This window comes from Drosophila grimshawi, unplaced genomic scaffold (genome assembly GCF_018153295.1).
Source record: "Drosophila grimshawi isolate 15287-2541.00 unplaced genomic scaffold, ASM1815329v1 contig_1367, whole genome shotgun sequence".
In the NCBI taxonomy this organism is placed as follows: domain Eukaryota; kingdom Metazoa; phylum Arthropoda; class Insecta; order Diptera; family Drosophilidae; genus Drosophila; species Drosophila grimshawi.
Genome location: NW_025062889.1, coordinates 4322274 through 4340861, shown reverse-complemented (window position 1 = coordinate 4340861; position 18588 = coordinate 4322274). Strand labels below are relative to the sequence as shown.

At 42.9% G+C, this 18588-nt stretch overlaps 6 protein-coding genes across 13 annotated transcripts; 3 read left to right on the top strand and 3 right to left on the bottom strand.

Annotated features, from left to right (window-relative positions):
- The first annotated feature begins 208 nt into the window (after positions 1-208).
- Positions 209-3195, top strand: LOC6561255 (sodium channel protein Nach). Its single transcript, XM_001985679.2, has 6 exons — positions 209-480; positions 545-748; positions 949-1685; positions 2715-2832; positions 2891-3000; positions 3056-3195. The coding sequence occupies exons 1-6, from the start codon at positions 293-295 to the stop codon at positions 3193-3195; spliced, it is 1497 nt and encodes a 498-aa protein (XP_001985715.1). The 5' UTR covers positions 209-292.
- On the bottom strand, positions 2624-4841 carry LOC6560447 (WD repeat-containing protein 74). Its single transcript, XM_001985678.2, has 4 exons — positions 4657-4841; positions 3893-4596; positions 3471-3832; positions 2624-3383 (listed from the first exon to the last, which is right to left on the bottom strand). Exons 1-4 carry the CDS (start codon positions 4742-4744, stop codon positions 3275-3277), a joined length of 1263 nt encoding a protein of 420 aa, XP_001985714.1. The 5' UTR covers positions 4745-4841; the 3' UTR covers positions 2624-3274.
- A 91-nt stretch (positions 4842-4932) lies between these two features.
- Positions 4933-6113, top strand: LOC6560446 (mitochondrial mRNA pseudouridine synthase Trub2). Its single transcript, XM_001985677.2, has 3 exons — positions 4933-5114; positions 5182-5394; positions 5459-6113. The coding sequence occupies exons 1-3, from the start codon at positions 4985-4987 to the stop codon at positions 6067-6069; spliced, it is 954 nt and encodes a 317-aa protein (XP_001985713.1). The 5' UTR covers positions 4933-4984; the 3' UTR covers positions 6070-6113.
- On the bottom strand, positions 6101-8047 carry LOC6560184 (SET domain-containing protein SmydA-8). Its single transcript, XM_001985676.2, has 2 exons — positions 7562-8047; positions 6101-7466 (listed from the first exon to the last, which is right to left on the bottom strand). The coding sequence occupies exons 1-2, from the start codon at positions 7897-7899 to the stop codon at positions 6131-6133; spliced, it is 1674 nt and encodes a 557-aa protein (XP_001985712.1). The 5' UTR covers positions 7900-8047; the 3' UTR covers positions 6101-6130.
- Positions 8048-8483: 436 nt separating this feature from the next.
- Positions 8484-10396, top strand: LOC6559064 (fatty acyl-CoA reductase wat). The gene is made up of 5 exons (XM_001985675.2): positions 8484-8574; positions 8689-8801; positions 8856-9366; positions 9420-10134; positions 10201-10396. Exons 1-5 carry the CDS (start codon positions 8499-8501, stop codon positions 10286-10288), a joined length of 1503 nt encoding a protein of 500 aa, XP_001985711.1. The 5' UTR covers positions 8484-8498; the 3' UTR covers positions 10289-10396.
- Positions 10397-10409: 13 nt separating this feature from the next.
- LOC6560148 (serrate RNA effector molecule homolog) lies at positions 10410-16708 on the bottom strand. 8 transcript variants are annotated; one of them, XM_001985674.3, is made up of 8 exons: positions 16615-16708; positions 16063-16233; positions 15776-15987; positions 15270-15555; positions 14266-14332; positions 12060-14197; positions 11887-11994; positions 10410-11293 (listed from the first exon to the last, which is right to left on the bottom strand). In XM_001985674.3, exons 2-8 carry the CDS (start codon positions 16203-16205, stop codon positions 11212-11214), a joined length of 3036 nt encoding a protein of 1011 aa, XP_001985710.1. In that variant the 5' UTR covers positions 16206-16233; positions 16615-16708; the 3' UTR covers positions 10410-11211. The 8 variants fall into 8 exon arrangements, with proteins under 8 accessions (XP_001985710.1, XP_032591138.1, XP_032591142.1 ...); XM_032735247.2 differs by having other exon boundaries at positions 10410-10761; positions 15761-15987; positions 16615-16680; XM_032735251.2 differs by having other exon boundaries at positions 10410-10761; positions 16615-16680.
- Positions 16709-18588: the final 1880 nt, after the last annotated feature.

Sequence of the window (18588 nt, the reverse complement as noted above, 5' to 3'; positions counted from 1 at the left end):
GACTCCCTCAAAGTTGTATCACCACTAAAGAATGAAAGTATCTCAATTAAGATGGCACGCTTCAGAAGTTATTGTCAACTTCAGCCACCTCAATAGACTTGCTGGCAACATATAATTATAACTAATGTTCTACAAGTGGCATGCTTGTTCGAACTAAACAAATTAAGAACGCAATTAGCCCATAATTAGCACTTAAACTTGTCAGCAGTCATTAGAACGGAGGCCTTTGTCCTGTCGTGGCCTATAAAAGTGAGCGCCATGCGGTTTTAACTGCTTAGACACACTCGAAACAATGGCCCACAACGTCAAGTGGATGTCGAAGAGAAGCGCTTCGGGGAGCAGCAGACAGCGACTGCTGCAGCGCTGGAGAAGCCATCCCCTAAAGCTGGCCATCGTCAACACCTTCTGGGAGTATACGGAGCGCACCAAGGTGAGCGGCATGTGGCTGCTGCGACGCAATCGCACCCAGGGACTCTCCAGGTGGGTGAGGTCGACGGACGGACGGAGAGTTCAACAATTTTCCTGACGTTTGCCCATTTCACAGATTCATTTGGTCATCGGTGTTGGTGAAGCTGCTGCTGCTGAGCATTTATTTGACGCTGCTGCTCTGGCTCAAGTTCTACTCGTATCCCATACTAAACACCATCTCAAATGATCTGCCCATCACTGATGTGGCCTTTCCAGGTGTCACCATCTGCAGTCCCAAGGCAGTTAACACGGAACGCGTCCATCGCTATGTTCGAACGCTGTAAGTGGGTGTGGCAAGGAGAACTGCAAGCGAAAGATGGATGGATTTTTTTTATCAAACTAGCCACGTTCACGTGGCTTGTTTATAAGACGTTAAGAGAGGGAGAGCTATGAATATATTTTAGGCTTGGGTACAGGGTATCTGCTAGTTAGAAACAATTAGCAGCAACAAAGAGTAAAACACCTGATTAACTATTGCAGCAACATACCCGCTGAATATGATGCTGATGAAGTAGCAGCTGGCTTTGAGTTTCTCAATGCGTTCACGGATCAGAGTTATGTGGCACCTTCGCATGAGAGCTACAAGGCAACGGATGCAGTGCTCCGTCTGAATAATGTGTCCATTTGGGAGGCAGCGATGGCTGTCAGTCCGGGCTGTGCGGATTTTGTGAAGCGCTGCTTCTGGGGCTATTCGGAATTTCAGTGCAACCAATCGCACGAGTATCTGTCCTTTATACCCACAACGGCATATCTTGGTCCCTGCTGCTCCTTCAACTACAATCCGCGCAATGCCAGCTTCGTCCCCTTCTCTGCCAATATTTTTGGCATGGACGGTGGCTTAACGATTATTGGCTCCGAAGGCTCCGAACACAATCTGAGCACTGGTCTCATTGTGCTCGTTCATCATCCAATGGATTATGTGACAGAGACATCTGCATCCGTGACCATAACTGCAAGATCCGAGAGCTTTGTCGAAATATCGCCCACGGTGCAAAGCTCGTCAATAGAGGTGCTGGAGCTGTCCGAGAGTAAACGGGACTGCCTCATATCAGATGATGTGAATCTGCGCAACTATCGACAGGCTGCCTGTTTGTTAGCCTGCCAGACGGCGGCGATTGCCAAACGCTGCGGCTGTCATCTCTACTTGCTGCCCATTGTTAGTGGCCACGTCAAGGAATGCAATCTAAACGATACCTTCTGCTACTCGAAAAACTATGGTAAGAGCCAGAGACTCGATAATCATAATTAAGTGGAATAGGTTGTCTGACTGTAGCAATCCCATATTCATATTCTTCACTATTTATTATAATTTGCATTTTGCCCATTTATTTTCTTAGCCTAAGATGGATAAAATTGTTCAGTTACTTACCTTCAATATCATTTTCACGGCATCCTTTTCAACTACATATTTCACACTCCTACGTGTGGCTAGAGGGTTGATGTTTCTGCGTGGTGCATTGTTATCTCCATACCGATGCTGGTGTTGTTTACTGTGTTAGCTGTGTTTGCTCCCGTTACATCATTTATAATTTGTATTTAATATTCAAAATGCGTGCCCGTGCACATAAGTGTTCCTTCACACAGAAATGTGCTCAAGATGGTACTCGTCTCGAGGAGCTCCAATTTTGCCATTCAAGGCGTTTCGGTATGCAAAACACTCAACCACAGACGCAATCATGTTTGGGTTGCTTAAATAATGACTTTTGTGCAGTGTATTTCGTGTTTCTTGGTGTTAACATATACGAGCATAGAGAGAGCATATAAAATTATGATTTAGGGTTTTTATGTTTCGGTTCTGCTTACGATAAATTCATGTATTTGAGAAAATTAAGCATGAGTTATGAGTTACTCTTGTTAAAACTATAATATTATTGCAATTTATACCATCAGTAGAGAGTATTTGACAATGAACGAGATATTAAAGTTAAGTCTCTGAAAAATTAATCAAGTGGTTTATTGAGAAACTAAAAGTAATAAGTTAATATTAACAAATATATATCGCTAAGGCAACGATAATATTTATGCATATTAAACTATACAGACTGAAGGCATTAAATTTATTTGAAGCTCGTTCTGTTGAATCGTTTGATTTAAGTAATGAGATAAACATTTTAAAGTATACTTTCACATTCTCATCCAAATCAAGAGTTTTGAATAAATTATAGTTTTATTTAGTCAACTATTTAGTTCTTAAGCTAATGTCTTAGTTACCACAATTAAATAAAAATATTGTATTTAATTTATAGACAATTTCAAGAGCGTTCGCTGTGACCAATGCCTTCCAAACTGCTATGACGTCACATACTCTACGCTGTCCTACAAAACGGATCTCAATTTGCATCAGTTCTCCGTGACCGGTTTTTAGTAAGCTCTTTAAATACACACCGTTTTGTTTTATAAATTTACCCCGTTTTCTTATCAGCACATCCGAGATGCTTAGGAATGATAGTTTTGTGCTGCGCGTCTATTTGGCCAAACAAGTGGTGCCAGTGATTAGGAAAGTCACTGTCATGTCCTGGATTGGACTACTGTGTAGGTGTATGATTATTCCCACTTTAATGAATTACAACATTTACATCCATTGTAGCTGATTTGGGTGGCATTTTCAATCTTTGCCTGGGTCTGAGCATGATATCCATTGTGGAGTTCTTTTACTACTGCGTCTTTCGCTTGCACAAAAACTATCAACAGCAAAAGCAGCTGCAGCTGAAGCAGGCTTGGAAATAGTCGACTAACTTAACATACATGCATGTATATTTAAAACTTAATTTCACATAGTTTTTTCTTTTCTTTAAAGATATCACCTTTATTGTTTTTTCTTTTTTGTTTTCAACGTTTGTTTGAGCGCTTTCCGCTTCGTGGCCACGGGCGTTTGCTTCTTGGCAGCTTCGTCATCATCATCATCATCGCTGTCGCTGTATTTGATGTGCATTTTATTAGCATCCAATGTTTTAATATATGTCAATGAATTGTAAATATATTGTGTATACAGATAAACTTACCCCACAGTGGCCATCTGCTGGAACATATCCTCATACTCGGCATCCACTGCCTGAGGCTGTCGTTTGTTATTCTTAATGTCCTTGCGACTTTTCTTTTCCTCTCCTTCTGCGACATCCTCTTCGCTCTCTTGCTCTTGCTGCTGCTGGCCAGAGAGCTGCCTAATAAGCACCTTGGTTGCCTTGGACTTCACATAGCACTGATAGAGCAGCACAGTGGAATCGGCATCATGCACACGCACATAACGGTCCAGGGAGGCTGAGCTTAAGTATTTGCCCGTCTCGTCCAAGTGCAAATCACTGATGCCGCCCGTAAATCCTTTGTAGGTATGACAATGGGTTTTCATGCAGCGCGTATCGAAAGCCTGTAAAAAGCAATTTACGTCATTAAATCTGCATTAGAGCTACATTCCATGTGAGTCTACCTTCAGGGCGCCCATGGTGGTGCCTGTGTAAATGTAGTTACCGCGTGCCACCAGCGCCGCAAAGCTCATGCCATGTTCCTCGCTGGCAAAGTGGGTAACTGGGCGCCGCTGTTTGCGGGTATCATAGAGTCGAACATAGCCATGCCGGGAGCAGGTAGCCAATACACTAGGGCCATCCACAAAGCCGATGTCACTGTCCCAAACGGGCACCTCCAACTGTAAGTAATCGTTGGGCAGATTTTTGGAGTTGAATATCTGCTTGCCATCGGCGCTCAGATCGTAGACTTTCAGATTATTCTGTCTGGCCTTGCCGCCAGTGGCAATAATGTTTGTGGCCGTCGAGCACTGACGCAGATGATCCATTTGATCGCCTGTCTGGATGATAACTGCCTCCGTTTCCTCATCCCCATGGTCAAGCGATAAGCTTTGTATTTGTCCATTACCAATGCCAGCAATCAAGTTATTGTTATAGCGCGCCAATCCCACAATGGGAGCAGCCGTAAAGTTAACATTACGAGTGGAGACCCCTCCGTTAATTCCCAGCGAGTGCAGCTCTGCAATATTTTTAGCCCGTCCCAACAGTATCTCTGTTTGTGCCTCATTGCCAAAGGCCAATGCTGTGACGCGTGATTCCTTATCCAAACCACTCAAATCACTGAGATTTGACTGCTCGTATGGACTCTTGTCCGCAGCGGGCATCAAGTCTGCGAAATTCAAAAAGTGAGCAGCAGCAAAAAGATGCGAGCGTTTGGGGTTTGACTTACGTTTGAAGGAGCCCGTGTGTGTTCCCACGAACAATTCATGTTTGGCTGTATAGTTGGCATGTTTAAGATTCGATGTGGTCCACTTCATGTTGACTGCCGTTTGAATCGTTTATTCAGCTATAAAACAACTCAAAACAGCAGAAACAATAATGCAACACGTGCAGCGGTAAAAGGTTGACTATCGTTAATCGATAGCAGGTATTATTTACCAACACTACCAAATCATCGCATAGAGCTGTGCGATAGTTCACGTAATAACAGCTGACTTCTTGTCATTTGAAAACATAAACAAGACGAAACGCGTTTTTTATGCAATTATTTATTAAAAATGTCGTTGACAAAGGTCTACGATGCGGCAACTGTATTTAAGCACTTAAATGGCATTATAAATGTGTATAAGCCAGCTGGCATGAAAGTGAAACATGTTCGAAATGCCATATTGGGCAACATTTGCAAAGGTGCGTTAAATGTGAGAAAATATTACAAACAAAATTCAACTTCAACAAATTGTAATTATTTAACTAGGACTCAATGAGCTGGAGCAGCGAGAGCCGCGTAAGTTAACCAAGGACAGACTGCTGCTGGGCACTGGCACTGCCGCGGACACCGTGCTGCATAAGATTGCCTCCGATGCTGATCTATCGGATCACATCCTGGCCGCTGGTCCACGTTATATGCCGGCTGATATTAAATGTGCAGCTGTTGCCACACTAGGTGATCACACAAGCGGCGTTTTGTGTAGGTGGCCAAGGATATATTAATTGAAACATAAAAAACTCAACTTCCCGAACATTGCTTACAGTATTTGGCTTAAACGGGGGACTGCAACAGTCCAGTCTCATACAGCGCAATCGGCCAGTGAGAGTCTATCATGTGACCGCTCGCATGGGCACCGCCACCGAAAGCCACCTGCCCAATTCACGCATCACAGTCCGTGCTAACCATAAGTATGTGACGGCGGAGCGTATCAGCGGCTTGGCCGCCTCCATGCAGGCCTCGCATCAGCGCAAGATGTACGAGCTCTGTGGCGTTGATCTGCAGACGCAGGCTGCCTACGAGCTGGCCTGCAAGGGCCTGTTGCGGCCAGCTGACAACAGCCAGACGGTCATCTATGGCATCAAGCTGATACACTTTGACCGGCCGCACTTCACCCTCGAACTGCACACCATCAACGAGAGCGAGGAGTATATGGCAGCATTGATTCACGACATGGCTATCGAATTGCGCACTGTAGCGCATTGCTCGCAACTGCGTTGCATACGTCATGCCCACTTTGATGTGATGGAGAGTCTGTTGCGGCATGGCTGGCATCTGCCGGGCATCGTGAAGAATCTGCGACAGCAACGAGCGGTCCTCGAAGCGCATCCGCAGCTGCTGGAGCAGCAGCGTGTGGAGCTGCATGCTGCTTCGTAATTAGCTTATTATAAATACAAACTAGTTGTTATTCAATTTAAACAAATCGCATTCATTTTGGTTAAACAGCAGTCTGAGTATGACTATTCTGACTGTGGCTATTGGCTAGCACCAATTTATCATACTCAAAGAGGTCCAGATTCAATTTTTCGAGCAGCTTTTTGCCGGCCACCGAATCCTGCACCTTTTCCACCACATCCTGCGCCTCGAGCAGCCGCAAACGAACCAGCTCCAACTGGGCTGTTGCCTTTGCAGGTGACCGCCTTGCCTGCTCCTCGAACGTGTGAGCAATCTCAATTAGAATAACACTGACATAGATGGCCAACTTGATGCTGTATGGATCCAGGCTTTGGCAAACATTGAGTAGCTCTTCGCAGAGTCGCTGCTTGCGTCCCAGCTGCAGATCACTCAACGTCGCCAGCTCCAGGCCCGGTTCGTGTCCGTAGAGCTGAATCAGCGTGTGCTTCAAGTTGAACATGTGAAAGTGATTGGGATGCAAGAGCTGTGAGAGACGCGCCAACAGCAGCTCCACCTGACTGGCTGTCGGCTGGCCAGCGAGCAGCTTCTCCACCTCGTCAGTCATGTGGGTCTGCACCTCTGACACATAGGCAGCATCCACAAGCATCGGGCATGTGTCGCACTTCCACTGTGTCTGCTCGTCGAGTGGATCCACGGGCTGTTGGATGCCGCCACACGACTTGGACACATCGCCCAGGCAGCGCATGGCGCTCACATAAGTTCCATACTCGCTGGGATCCTCACAGCGCGAACAGCGGCAATTGAAGTGCTTGGTCATACGCAGATGATGCTGTCGCATCTGTGTGCCCCACAGGATGTTCGTGTAGGTGATCTTGAGATGGTCACCCTTCTTCAGATCGCAGCCGGCGCGCACAGCAATCCGTTGCGTGGCCGCATCGAATTGAAAGTAGCAATTGGGCTGGCAGGCGTGCTCCATCATGCAGGCCTGCCGAAAGACGCCGCTCAGCTCCACGCCCGTTGCTAGCTCGATGACCATGTAGTTAGTCTCAATGATGCCGCACAGCCGATGCAGTAGCTCCGCACTGTACTCACTCAGCAGGCTCTCACGATTCTTTGCCGCCTTGATGCGCTGTAGAAACCGTTGCTGCAGATAGCTAACAATGCGCTGCTCTGCCTCCTGGTGCAGCTCTGTGCCCAAGCGTTCCTCCTCATGGGACTGCATCTCCAGCAGTGCTGCCCAGCGTTCAGGATGTTGACGCTGCAGCAACAGGCACTTGAGCACCAGCAGCGCATCATGTCTGTAATAGTCATGCAGTCCACGTGCATCCGATTTTCCTGAGGGTGGACTGCCCAAGCTGAGAATGCTGCACTCTAATTTTTCATGCTCGCAGCTGATGCTGCAAACAGGCCAACGACAGCTGTAGAAGTAGAAAAAGATTAGAGGACAACTTAAGCATACTTTCTGTCACTTTATAAACTGAAAATGTGTAGCACAGTGGACAAGAGCACTCACCTGCGGCACAGATGCTTGTTGATGCGACAGGGCGTGTAGCAGGCGACGCATGGCACAATGCTGGCCGATTTCTCGTCGTCGGTGAGAAACCATTTGGGACCCACAACGAGCGGCTCCTCCACGAATATAATCTGCTTGGCCTGAATAGTCTGTGTGGCCACCAAGTAGCGGCCCAACTGGGGATCGTTTTGCACCTTGAAGGGCTTGCAGCATGTTTTGTGGGTTGGCCAATGCTGTTTCTGATGCTCCCCGTTGCAATAACGTACCAGCTTGCAGCGGGTGCAGGTTAGTGGGGCAGCCACGTTGCAAACGGCGCAATTGGTACTGAGAATCGTCATTCCAATCGATAAATACTACACAACACTTCACAGGGCTTTCAAACACACACTGAGATGTTACGTGGACTGAGCAAATTTCATTTTGATTGAGTTCAAATTATTTTTTTCTTTTCACACGCTGCCCCTGCACAGAAATGTTATTTTTAGCACGTTTCTCCAAACATTTGCCCGCCATGCGGCAACACAACTTAGTTCTCACTCTTGCCTCGCTCTTTCTCAAATTATTTTGAAAAACTCTATGTTTTGAAATTGCACATGTATAATATAAGAATGCTTGCTTAAACAATATGAGTCAATTGCATAGGAAGTGTGCTCGAATATGTAGGTAATTTGCTTCAAACTATTGGACTTACTAAGAAAATATAATATTAGTTGTTGAGTCAATTTTCTACCGCAGAGCAGTTTAGCGTGGACTTTCTATGAGGTTGCGTCGAGCGAATGCATTCATTCATATTCATTAATTCGACCGTTCAAAATGTGGACTGACTTTCTTTTATAAAAGGTACTGCACATATTTTCTTCGGTGTCATTTCAACGTCAAGTCTGAAATACGATATCGGTTATACCTCAAGAAATTAATTGTGAAATTGTTGTGGAAAATGGAGTCAGAAATTAAAAACTTTTACAAAAATAAGAATATTTTCTTAACCGGTGCCAGTGGTTTTTTGGGTAGAAGTATGAAAAAATGAATTTAAAAATAAATCAAATTATAAGTAATAATAATAATAAAATTGTTAAAAGATTTAGATTGCTTGGAAATGAATATTAAATCATTATTAAATCTTTTAGTGATTGTTGAGAAGCTGCTACGTTCCACAGAGGTGAATCGCATCTATGTATTGCTTCGACCCAAACGTGGCAAGGAGATTCAGGAGCGTATTTGCGAATGGAAAACAGACCCAGTATGCATATCAAACACTACAAAATGCTGATTGATTTTAATACCAACCCCTTAGGTGTTCGCCTTGCTGCTCAACTCTAAGCCCAATGCAATGGAGCGCATTGTGGCCATAGCGGGTGACTGTCAGTTTGCTGATCTCGGCATTAGTGCATCGGATTGCGAGTTGCTGAAGCGACACGTGGAGCTGGTTATTCACAGCGCAGCCACGCTTAGTTTCGAAAATCCACTTCACCTGGCGCTGGATATCAACACTCGTGCCACTCGCTACATGGTGCAGTTGGCCAAGGAGATGCCCCATTTGGTGGCCTTCGTGTACGTATCGACAGCCGTCTCCAATTGCGTTATTCAGCACATTACGGAACGTTTTTATCCGGAACATTTGAACTGTAGCGCCGATAAGGTGCTGGCGCTCAGGGAAATGCTGGATGCAAAGCTGTTTAATAGCTTCGCGCCCGGACTGGTGGACAAGTTTCCCAACACATATACATATACAAAGGCGCTGGCGGAGCAAGTGGTGCAGACGGAGGCCGACGATTTGCCGATCTGCATCTTTCGTCCCGGAGCAAGTAAGAAAGTAATATGACTTCTATGCATTTCTTTTTAATTAACAAGTTATCAGTTGTTGCGACCAACAAGGAGCCAGTCTCTGGCTGGATTGATAATATTTATGGACCCATTGTTATTGTATATGGCATTTTCCTCGGTATTTTGCGAATCGTACGCGTGAATCTGAAGGCTAACTGCTATATTGTGCCCGTGGATGGTTGCGCCAATTTGATCCTGGCCAGTGCCTGGCGTACAGCAACTGAGAGGAGGCAGAAATTTCGAGTCAAGTCTGCTCCAATCATCTACAACTATGTGCCAAGCAATGAGAATATGATGTTTAATGGCGATCTGAAGCGTTTCACGGAGGAAAAGTATGATGTTTATCCCTCAACCAAGGCGATCTGGCATCCGATTGCGCACACCACCCAGATTTGGTGGGTATACAAACTAGCGACGATCTTCTATCATCTGCTACCCGGTTATGCCATAGATCTGGTATTGCGCATGCAGGGTCAGAAACCGAAGATGATCCGAATCTACGATAAGATACACAAGAATATGGATATGTTCAAGAACTTCATGATAAAGAGCTGGAGCTTCGAAACACTCAACACGGATAGACTATGGGCGAGCATGTCAGCAGCCGATCAACAGCTCTTTGAATTCGATGTGAAATCCCTCGATTGGAGCAGCTACTTTGATCGCTTGTTGTACGGCATACGAATCTATCTGAGCAAGGAGGAGCCGACCGAGGAGTCCTTCGAGCGTGGTCGCAGGAAAGCAAGGCGGTAAGTTAGCAATGAAAATTGAAGATCATCACTTTTCTTTTAGTATTTTTATTTATTTCTTTACAGCTTTCTCGTACTTCATCGGCTGTTGCAGTTCCTCCTCTGTTGCCTGGCCTTCTTTCTTGTGAGGTGGATTTTAAATCTTTTCTTATGATAATACAGTTTAGCAAGGATTTATACATACCAGATAAATAGATCTTGTGGGATATTATTTAAGAATCATATCACAGACACAACACATCCACTTAGCTTCCATCTTAGCATTAAAATCCAAATGTCATGTTGATAACCCATTTTTATTAAGTTTTCATTTCGTTTCATTTTGTTCAAGCAATACAAAACAATTGGCATACACCAAAATTTGTTATAATGAAAGATGTTGTTTGTTTTAAATAATTTAGTTAATGATTGTTTATAAAATGGCTTTAAAAATCTCTTGTGGTAATCATATTTCTTCAATGTGTGAATTGTAATTATGTATTAACTAACGGTGTTTATTGTAGTCTATGGTGTGGGGTGTTTTTTATTTATTTTCTTTTATTTATAATTATTATTATTTAGTACGGCTCTTGCGGCGCGTCCAAGTCCCGGTAGTGTGATCTGGCGCGATAATCAAAACCACCGGGTCTGTAAGCAACAAGAATGAATGTTGTTTAGAGTTTGGAATAAATCACACAAATCTTATACATATGTAGTAAAAAAAAAAACATTTATTTAAAATTCGTCGCAAGTTGGCTGGTTTTCAAATTTAATAATTGTGAGCTTAACAATTGACATAAATTTTGACATTTTTTTAAGACTTGTGTATATGAAAATGTAATATTCGCTCTCCGTTGTTTTTTTTTCATTTTCTTTTTTCAAAATACAATCGCCATATTGTACAAAAAAGAAAAGGTATAACAATTTCATTTAAGGAATAGTTTATATAAGATGTGTATATATATATAAGTTTTGTAATTCCCTTTTTAGCCTGGCATTGCTTGAATTGCTTTTATGGACTGAGCTCGAAAACTTTATTGTATTGCGTTATCTGTGTGGTTAACTGCTGTTTTTTTTTAATGCTAATCAATTCGTTAATTAGTCAAACATATCGGAATTAACGGGCGCATCCAAATCATGGTAACCGATAAGCCGGCGTTGGTGTTCCACAGGCATTTCTCTGCAAAATATTTGCGACACAAGAAAGTTGTGACAAATTTCGAGTTAAGACCAACAACAACAATAACAAAAAATGATAGCAAAATATAGAAAGTATATAGAAATTGAGACAAGTACACTAAGTTTCTAATTTTCTGTCAGGAAAACTCCTTGTCTGCTTTTGCTCACAAGAGAAACAAATCTTTGAAAAGTGGCACAAATAGGTTTTCCATTTTCCTAATTATAACAAATCTTTCTAGCCCATGTAATAAAAATGTTAAGGCAAAAGCTATGCTTAAATAATAAATAAATATTTTAAAACGAATTTAAAGTTTAACAAAAACTTTAGTAACAATTGATTTGTTTTTCATGTATTTTTGTGAAGTAATAAATGTTTTTTGAGAATATTCTGTATCGTTAAAAAGAAAAGGCAAGAAGCAAGAGGCGTGAATCCTTTCGTATAACGTTTCATTGTTTGTCGGACAGAAATGGTTAGAAATTAAGACTTCTATTAAAAAGCAGGAGCTAAGCCCAGCGGCCACTTTAACGCTGATATCCCTCACACACTTAAGACTAACGTTTAGACGGAAATTTCAAGTGTGTTGTGCAACTGACCTGCGAGCCTGGGGAAAATTGCGTCCACCTCGACCACCGCCTCCCATCATCGGCGGGGCAAAGCCATATGGCATGGCAGAGAAGGGGGGATACATGGGCGGCCGATATCTATGCAAACATATATATGATTAATATAATAAATACAATATACACTAGCACAATGCAAAACTCACCCTCCCGAGCCACGTCCCGATTCGGATTCGGTGCGCTTGGAGCTGCCAGGATGCTCGGGCAGCTGCGGCCGCTTGGGATCACGCAAATAATTGTTGAAATATTGCACCTCCTTGCGCACCTCGTCCACCTTCTCCTCGTGCTTGTTGAATATGTGTTTGCGTATGAATTCGGGCCCCTTGAACTTCTTGCCGGAGAGCGGGCACAGCCACTTATCCTTGGCCAGCTCCTGTGTGTTGGCCTGCACAAATTTTTCGACTTCCTTTTCGGGATTCTTGGCGCCGAGCTCTTTGATATTCTCATCGCTCAACTGCACCGTCTTGGCCAAGAACTGTTGCAGTTTGCCCTCGTAGGATTTGATATACTCCTGTACATCGTTGCTGGTCACACGCATGGGGGCGGGACCACGTGCATGGATGATGCCACAGCGATTGGGCATCTCATCCTCGTATGGGTACTCGCAGTGATTGTAGTAGTCCACCGAGTGCACAACACGCAAATAGAGCACCAGACGATCGAGCACTTGTATCAGCGGCTCGTCCCGCTCAATGGGCTCACCCTCGCCATCCTTGCTATCGCCGGCCAGGCCGAGTAGTTCCTCCTCCTCGGCGGAGGCCTCTTCGATGAGGTAATCTGTTATGTTTTGCAGCACCGGATTCTTGGAATTGAAACCATAGCTGCCGCTGCCATTGGTTGCCTCCTTGAGCTCCTCCGGATTTAGCTCCGCATTATCCGCATTATCCACTTCACTCCACAGCTTAAAGCGCTCGTCCAGATTCATGGCAATCTTGGCACACAGTTTAATATCGGAGCGCACGATCTGCTTGTGCGCCGTAATCCCATTGGCAGGGCGAACACGCCGGCTCAGATCCCGATTGACAATGGCGCCCATTTCGCAGTCACGCAGCCGCTGATTGTTCAGGCTCCAGCAGATCTCCTTGATGTTCACGTCGCGCGTAAAGGTGATCCAGCCGCGACGATACCAGCGACGCTCCACCAGCGGATCGGCGATGGCCACGCGCAAATAGCCGCTGAAGCGTGTGCAGATCGTCTCGATCTCTGCCTTGGTTATGGAGGGCGCCAAGTTGCGCAGAAATATGGATGAGGTGCGATGCAAAGCGCGTGGCTTCAATGAATCCTTCAGTTTGTCCACATCGATTGTCTCAGTCATTGCATCATCATCCGCCGCCGCTGCTGCTGCCTTTGTTGTTGCAGTATCTGCTTCGCTTTTTTCTGCTTTCTCCTCCTCATTCTCTTCGCCATTCTTTGAGGATGCTTCGGGGTCATCTTTTGGCTGCTCGGACTTCTCTTCCTCCGCTGCTGGCTGCTCCGTTTTCTGCGACTCCTCATCGTTGACTTCGGTCTTGATGGCTACAACCTCGTTCTTCTGCTCCTCCACGGCAGCCGCGTCGACATCCTCATCGGGTGTGGGACTGTCGGGCGGCAGTTGTTTGGCTTTGGCTGCTGCCGTTGCCGCTCTCTCCTCCTCCTCCTCCTTGTCTTTTTCTGCTTCCGCCTTTTGATCGGCACGTAGTCCCTCCTCCACATCGTATTTCTCTATCAGCTTCTCGTCATCCGAATCGGAGTCCGATTCAGAGCTGGAGGATGACGAGCTCTCATCGTCGCTGCTGGTGCGTTTCCGTTTCTTTGACTTCTTTTGATTCTTATCGATATTGGCTTGCATTGATTCCTCATCGTTCAACTGCTTGGCAGGCTTCTCTGCCGCCAGCTCCGATTGCTGCTCGCTCTTGGCAGCTGGCATCTCCTCGTCGTCATCCCAGTCCTCATCGTCGGAATTAACTGGCCGCACATTCTTGCGTTGCGGCGACTCAACCTCGGGCAAATCATCATCATCTTTCTCCGATTTTGTCTGGTGCTTGGGACTCTCAGGTTCTCGCTTGGTTACAACCACCGATTCAGTCGCTTCCGACCTTTCCGATCTCTCCGACCTGCGCTCGTAGACAGGCGCCGGATCCTTGGGCTTCTCGTCGAGTATCTTTAGATCTTCATCAGTGCCGCCTTCCAGTTTGATCACACACGTGTCCAGGACACGCACCAATGCATCCGCCTGCGAGGAGTCCACTTTGACATTGCTAATGGTGCCATTATTGAGCAGCTCTAGAAATACATCCGTGCGTCTCTGCAAGACGTAAAGAACACATCAATGAGTAACTCTTGAAACTGAATTAAAACTTTTTAATGTTTTACCTTGAGAAAGCCGCGCTGTTCGTCGCTGCGTCGCACACTGTCCTCGGGATGATATTTGTTCTTGAACCTGCGAAAGACACAATGCAGCTTAATTAATATCGAGCTTTGGCAAAAGGTATATGATATACAACAAATGTATGATTTAATGAAGAAAAAAAGTACGGCTGGCAAGTTGGTTGACTATATATGACATATATATATATTGTATGTAGATAGATTCCGTCCAGAGGATGCGACGCTTATGGACATCAATCGAGTATTTGATTAGTGGTTTACAAAAATATATATATTTTTTCATTGAAATTTGATATTTTTTTTTTGTCTTTTTTCTTTCTTTTTTTTGGTTTTTAGGTTTATCAGTTTGCAATGTACGATAAGAGTATTACCCAAAGTCTTACCTTTGCAAGCGCATTCATATTAATGTGTATACATATGTGTTTGCGTGATATGCATACGTTCTATATATACACGCTTTATGTATATATATATATTTTTTTTAGGTATATTTAGGCAATTTGCTCGCAACGAATTTAAATAGATCGCGGTTTCAAAAATATAAACACACCCACGGCATTGCTCGCCGGGTAATTTAAATTTTAAGTTATGTTTTGTATTGGATATATTGAGACAGAGAGGCTGAGAGGCTGAATCAGTGTCTCGTCTCTGGCTCTGCCTCTAGGTTCGCAAGAGCGCCACAAAACCCATATAAAGCTGCAGAGAAAAACTTAATAATAAATATACAAAAGGGTTATGATTTTGTTTGTTTTGTGGTATTTGGTATTTGATTTTTGGTGATTTGTGATTTGCAGTCGCACTGAGAGAGAATTGCAATTAGATTCATAGAGAAACAAACAACAAAAAAACAGTCAGATGAATAAATAGTTAGTACAATGAGTTAAGAGAGCGTCTCGCTGCTGATACTCTTCTATCGTCATCGCTGCTGATGCTCTAATGGTTCTTGGTGCTTGACTCTTTGGTCTTGTTGTTCGTGGTTTGCTACTCACCATTCCTCGTCCTTGTGCGCCACAAAGAACTCGTTCAGCTGCTGCCGCTTAAAGTCCGTCTTGTATTCAGTGTATTTGCGCATCACCTCCGAGTCGGATATGTTCTCGTCCTGTGTGTCCAGGAACTGTTTCAGCGTCAGCATTGCCGGCTGCGTTTGTGTGTCGCTATTGCTGATCCCGCTCGGCGGCGGTTCACGTGCAGACGGCGCATGTCCCGAGTGCGAGTAAGCCGAGTGCAGTGATTGATAGTGATCGTTCCATGCTTGCACCAGGTACGGATCGTAGCCTGCAACAGGATTATGATTAGAACACAGATTTAAGTATTGGTTGGGTCTTAATGTAAAAAACCCCTGCAGAGGGCATTCTAAAGTACAAACGAAATACGCCAACAATGTATAAATATTGTTGAATGAATTAATCTGCCATATCTCTACAAGGGTATTTCAACTATCAACTACAAATTGAAGATGGTTACTGAATGTTTTCCTTACTTCCATAAGCCTTACCAAAACGCGGATTGGCGCGCATTTCGCCGTCACCCCAGTCAGGTCGCATGCGTTTCGCCGGCGGCATCTCACGTCCCGGGGAGCCGTAGCGCGGCCGTGGACCCGATCCCCGATAGTCACTGTAATCCGGCCGATGACGAGCCCCACCGCCACCGCCGACGCCGCCACCACCTCCACCACCGCCTGCCGCAGCACTGCCGCGAAATGGATTCCTGAAAATGGAGCACAGCCATTGCACATTAATGATGCCCAAGTGGATGCACTCACTACTCCAATACTCCACTTACCGCTCGGCCCACTCATCGCGGGCGTTGCCAGCTCCGCCGCCCATTGGTCGACGGTCGTCCCGGCGTTCGGGCCTGTAGCTGTCGCGTTCGCCGCGAAATTTGTCGCGTCGCTTGCGATCGTATTCATCATCGGATTCCGCCATTAATGGTGGTTGTTCTTTTTGCTGTTGTCTGCAAATAGTTGTTAATTGCTTAGTAATGGTTGTCCAGAGAAAGTTGAACTTTTGGCGCCTCCACCGTCAGACATAACCTCAAAGAGGCTCTCGACGATTATTGCAATTAGCTTGGAGTATGGCTTATGTGCTGCCGACTAGTACACTAATCACTCTTCATTCATGCGAATAATATTTGGGCCAGCAACAATAGATGCAAACTTTGCTTGCTTGTTTTACTTTTTTATAGAACAGCGAATGCCGCCATCTTGCCGTGCGAAAAAACGCTTACGTGTTGTTAATGCGCCAATTTGCAATTAGTTATTGGCTAAACACACGTTGCCAACATTTATTGTCTGTGCTCCAGCCTAAATGGTCTCCATATTGCACACTCACTCACCTTTTTGCTTAAATTATTTCTCTTTTTATTATATTTTTCTTGCAGTGCGGCGTCCGAAATAGGTTGGAGATATGGCAATAGTATTTTTATCGATACCTCGATTCGGGCAGTGCTGCCACCCTGTTAAAATGTTGCCAAGCGAAAAATATCGCTCAGTATCTCAAATCGATAGATCGATAAGGAGTAACGAATATTTAATTCAAATCATATCAATGACAAAGCGAACATCAAATCCGTTGAACATATTTTAAATATATATTTTTTATTTTTATTACACGTTTCATATATATCGTATATATATAGACTTTTGTTGTTATTATTATTTTCATACGTATATGTACAGCTTAGTTTTAAAACTATTTAAAGTGTATGTGTGTTAGTCTAATCCTATATAGATCTGTTGTTGTTCTTGTTATGTATGTAATTAATTTCAAAAATGTAATTATATATGCGGCCCATAGACTGGCATATTAATCAGTTGTAGTTTAATGCGCTGTCCACTCGTTCGCCCCAAAAGTTTACACGTAAATAGCAAATTACATTAACTTGTACATGTATCTGTTCATGTATGTATATATATATATATACATATAGATGTATATATACTTTTTTCTCAAACTTAAGTCAAGTTATACTCGTAGTATAAAAGTTTTGCTTTTTTTCTATTTTTTTTTTTGGGTTTTTTCCTTTTTTTGTTATTAGAATTCAAGTGTGTTTCTGTTTCTGATTAGCAATTTGTATGAAAGTATTTGAAAATAAAATGTCAGTTTAATAGATGCACTTACTAATAGATAAGTTAGTTTAAGTATATGTATAAGTAAGTTTATGTCTATGTAGATAGATCAATGCACCTTAAGTTCTCAAAAAAACCAACAAGCTAACCCCTTGAGTTAGTATACCAAATATTTTATACGATTGTTAATAATAATATATAGTAATAATAATAATAATACAAATTAAGTATGCATATTGAATTGTTTCTTCGGTTTAAATGCTAACAATCTCTACATCTCTCTCATTTTAATTAAATACGGCTTTAAGAGACGAAAACAGTTTTAAATCGTTCAAAATGAAAAAAGTTCTTTTTAAGCAGGTTCTTTGAAAATTAAAATTACAAGCCGCCTTAAATTAGAGCTAAGATAAAACTTAAAGTTTTTGGCAGTGCAGCTTCTAAATCCAAATAAAAAAAACCCTAAAGTGACTCAAGTTCAACCCCAAATTTGCGGTGCCAAATGATAATGGGTAAGAAAAATGTGTATTTTTTATCAAATGCAGATTATCTTTTTTTTTTAATTTAAAAAACTTGCCAGTTCTCATTTCTATTACGTATTTTTTGTGTTCTGTCTGCTTTTCATTTAGAATATGTAATTGAATATATTAATATATTTTTGTTTTGTATTTCGTAACACTAAAATGCCATCAATTCAGTTTTAAGTTGTATTTTTCCGGTATATATATTTTTCCTGCTAACTGCATTTGAAAAAATGTGCGTTGTTTTTTGCATACTCGTATATTTTTTTGTATTTCTTTAATTGTAAGTATTTTTACTCGTAGAATCTATGTAGACTTCTTGAACTGTACTCGTATTTGTTTTTTTTTTTTTGTTTTGTTTTTAATATTTCTATATATTGTAGATAATTATTTACTCGTATTTTTACTGATTGCTACACATTGCAAATGAAATTTGACATATTGACATTTTTCGACATTATGGCTAAGTTAAAAAATAATAATGAAAATGCCTGCACAAATTGTATGTAATAATAAACGTAAATTTGTATGATTATATAATTTTTAATTATTATTGTTATATGTTTTTGTCAAATTTGGCAGTGAGAAATCTACACAACTTAAAATTTTATTTGCTTAGCGCTTTAGCTTTGTGATTGGAGAAGCAATTTATTTAAATATATTTTGTGATTTAATTCGATAGGTTTACAAGCTCAATATAAAGAAGAAAACAAAACAAAAAGA